The sequence below is a fragment of the Aplysia californica genome, unplaced genomic scaffold, assembly GCF_000002075.1.
Source record: "Aplysia californica isolate F4 #8 unplaced genomic scaffold, AplCal3.0 scaffold00236, whole genome shotgun sequence".
Lineage (NCBI taxonomy): Eukaryota > Metazoa > Mollusca > Gastropoda > Aplysiida > Aplysiidae > Aplysia > Aplysia californica.
The window spans coordinates 987,369-990,975 of NW_004797506.1; the positions used below are offsets into that span (position 1 = coordinate 987,369).

General features: G+C 43.2%; 1 protein-coding gene across 1 annotated transcript in view; it reads left to right on the forward strand.

Annotated features, from left to right (window-relative positions):
- Positions 1–1,073: 1,073 nt before the first annotated feature.
- Positions 1,074–3,607, forward strand: part of LOC101855732 (spermidine synthase) — a gene marked incomplete at its 5' end in the record, with an annotated part of 7,717 nt that continues 5,183 nt past the window's right edge. The window contains 3 exon segments of the mRNA XM_005100123.3: positions 1,074–1,194; positions 2,362–2,454; positions 2,957–3,110. Coding sequence (XP_005100180.2) covers positions 1,074–1,194; positions 2,362–2,454; positions 2,957–3,110 — 368 coding nt within the window.

Here is a 3,607-nt window from a genome sequence, read left to right on the forward strand (position 1 = left end):
CTTTCCTCTAAAAAAGAAAGAAATTATCTATTGCGTCAGTGGGGGGTCAAAAAACCCTTGCATTGACCAAAGCGTCATAATGATCTACATTGCGTGTATGGGAGCACAAAATCTCTAAAACACCTTCTGCATTAAAAAGAAACACAAAAAAAACCTCCCCTGTTTCCATGCTAATGAGTGGAGACTGCGGGTGAAACAGCTGGTCCTCGGTGGATGTGTCGGGGTCTGTCGTGTTGTGGCCTGGCTCCCCGCCAGGACATTGCGTGAAAGGTCTGGGTTTAAGTCCGTTGTGTGCGGGGGGGGGGGCTTACTGTATCATGTGCAGATAAACCTGTTGTAACGGCCACCTGTATTAGACAACCACAAGACAACCACCTGTATAAGACAACCACCTGTATAAGACAATTGCTTTTAGTCAAGATATATGGGTATTTTATTTTTTGAAAGATAGAACAAGCTTACAGATGATACCAAAAACTCCACATGCCTAGAAATTGACAAGAAGCACCTGATTTCCCCGCGTCATGACACATAATGTGACACATGCTCTGCTACTTGACATTTGGTTTTTGCGTAGGAAATATTCACGGTTTTCATCGCGTTGGGGATGGACGTAAAATTCAGCGGTGCTGCATCTGAAAGGACCTGCTGGTGTTGATAAGGGTGCTAAACCCACCTGTTACATGACATAGACATCTTGGTCACGGCATGCACCACTCTCTGAATATGTGTGGGTTCCTATCAAATAGACTATATTTCGCTGTCTTGTAACTCCACTGATCTTCCACTTTTTTATTACTTGCTTGTGTGCAAGTGCTGTAAAACTTACAGAACCTGAACGTAACTCTGTGGGTGGTTGGCGGGTGCTCTGGTGAGGTTTGCTTCTTCTTTCCTATCAAACATCTATCTATCCTCCTGATCTCTCCTCCTATTTTGTGTTTGTTTTTCTCTTGTAACACCTCTAATCTTTGGCACTTATATCACCTTATTGTGTTGCAAGTGCCGTAATACTCTTACTAAAACTAAAACTAAATGTAACTCTGAACATGTCTGTTGTCTGCTGTCTTCCACAGTAAAACATACGGCAATGTGCTGGTGCTTGACGGGGTCATTCAGTGCACGGAGAGAGATGAGTTCTCCTACCAGGAAATGTTGGCTCACCTGCCCCTCTCCTGCCATCGCAACCCCAAGAAGGTACGCTGACGAAATGTCTCACTCGTTACTCACATAGGAGTCCTAGAGATCAATTATATTCCTGTTTGTGATAGCCAGTGAGGTTTTTCCATTTTGAGATAGATAACCTATCCAACATGGTATCTCTCTGAGTATCTGTCCAACATGGTATCTGTCTGAGTATCTGTCCAACATGGTATCTGAGTATCTGAAAAGTGTTAAAGTCCAGTGGTCCCTGAAGTCAAGATTTTCTTAGTTTTTGTGATGCCTGTACTAGACTGTAGTACGTTGTATTTATGCTGGGCATTTCCATTTTCTACATTTTGGGTTATTTGACAGGTGTGCATGTAGAACGTAATGCTATATCAGGGTTTATATAATATATATATTGTCAAACCTCGTTACACCCCCCCCCCCCCTTACACACACAATACATACACATGTATACACAGAGAGAGAGAAGACTCAGGCCTGAGTACATCATGTCCATGTAAGTCCCCAACACAGATCCCAAAGCAGATTCATTCCCCTTGACATTAAACAGTCAGGTCAGGGCTATATATAACAGAGGACCCGTCACATCACCAAACTGCAGCCAGCCCGTTAGTCCATCAACTTCATTGTCATCCCAGGGGTGGCGGTATGATAATAATATAATAATAATAGATAGCTTTTGTATAGCGCAAATCCCCGCTCAACAGCAAGCTCTATGCGCTTCACAATCTATACTATTACCCCAGTAGTATAACGAGGATTGATTGTATTTGTGTGCATAAGTAAAAGATTTCCATTAAAAAAATGATTGATGCAGTGACAGATGATAGTATAGTGGAACTCAGATTCAACGAAAAGAGATGGATTCCCCGCGGTTTTTTCTTCTTTAAAACCAATAAAAATGACTCGGATTCAACGAGCACTTAAATCAGCAAGCTTGGACACAGGCGTGCATTTGAACAATTCGGTCTTTCTTTTGCACAGCTCATAATTTGCAGGCGTTTCCGGCACCACTTATTACTTCTCTTTCTACATTACTTGCTCAGTGCCTGCAGTTATCTACACAAAACCTCATGTTTGCTATAACGAACGCTCGGATTCAACGAGATTTTAGTTCAGGCCCAACGACCTCGTTGAATCTGAGTTCCTCTGTAGCATGGAGATGTTGACTGGGGGCGTGTCTTGTTTCTCCAGGTGTTGATCATCGGTGGGGGGGATGGAGGCGTGGCCCGCGAGGTTCTCAAACACAGCTCTGTGGAGGAGGTGCACATGTGTGAGATTGACGAGGTAGGTCAGCTGGTAGTTTGTGGTGTGCACATGTGTGAGATTGACGAGGTAGGTCAGCTGGTAGTTTGTGGTGTGCACATGTGTGAGATTGACGAGGTAGGTTGAGAGTTTGTGAGGGTTTGATCTGTCTGTGTTGTCGAGAGTTTGTGACAGTTTTATAATGGAGCAGTTAACAGGTCTGTATAATGTTTTAGAAAATCTCTGCTTTTTTCAATGTTTTAATTGCCGATGTTGGTCCTGACCGATAGGGTTGAAGCTTTTTTTTTTTTAATCCTAATAATTATAATTTGTGCCATGAAAACATTAAATGCTCTGACTAAATTTTTGTAGGGATGGAATTGACCTGCTACTGATTACATACTTGACAGAAAAAAGAAGTAATTAAATAGCCTCTTTGCTTTGCTGTGGTAAAAGTTAATTTTAAACAATTTCATCGATCCTTCCTCTACGTGGCATGTTTGTTGAGCTTGTGTACGAGTCGCCCGGTTGTCTCTCCCCGCAGATGGTGATCGAGGTGAGCAAGAAGTACCTTCCCAACATGGCATGCAGTTTCGCCGACCCCAAGCTGAAGCTGCACATCATGGACGGCTTTGAGTTCATGGGTCAGCACAAGGGAGAGTTTGACGTCATCATCACAGACTCCAGCGACCCCATCGGTAGGTCACCCACTGCAGCGGTCACTGTTGACTGTTACTGTTGAGTCACTCACTGCAGCGGTCACTGTCGAGTCTGACTGACTTTGTGTCCTCTGTAGAGGGACTTAACACGAATTCATTAACCTGGTTTCACCCAGCAAGGTGTAAATGGGTAACGGTAACTGCCATAGACAGCGAAATATCTTTTCAGTATGTTAATATTTTAGCACTTTTAAAATAACACTTTTGGCACAGGAAGTTTCGGATTGTTGTCAGGTTGATCTGCCACGGTGATAAGATTGATTGCAGGTGGTAGAGAGTTTGCTGTGACGCGGGAGTGTGCCCCATAAAAATGCTAATGGTCCGGTATTTTACAGGTAACCTACAAAAATGGGCCGGTTTTTTATTCAAAAGTATACCCTCGTATTACGCGCTGGGTTGTGTTATCGAGGTGAATATACACTGTACTGTTATGCTGTTGAGTGCACCGGACCATTTTCCTTTGTTCATCTTGTTAG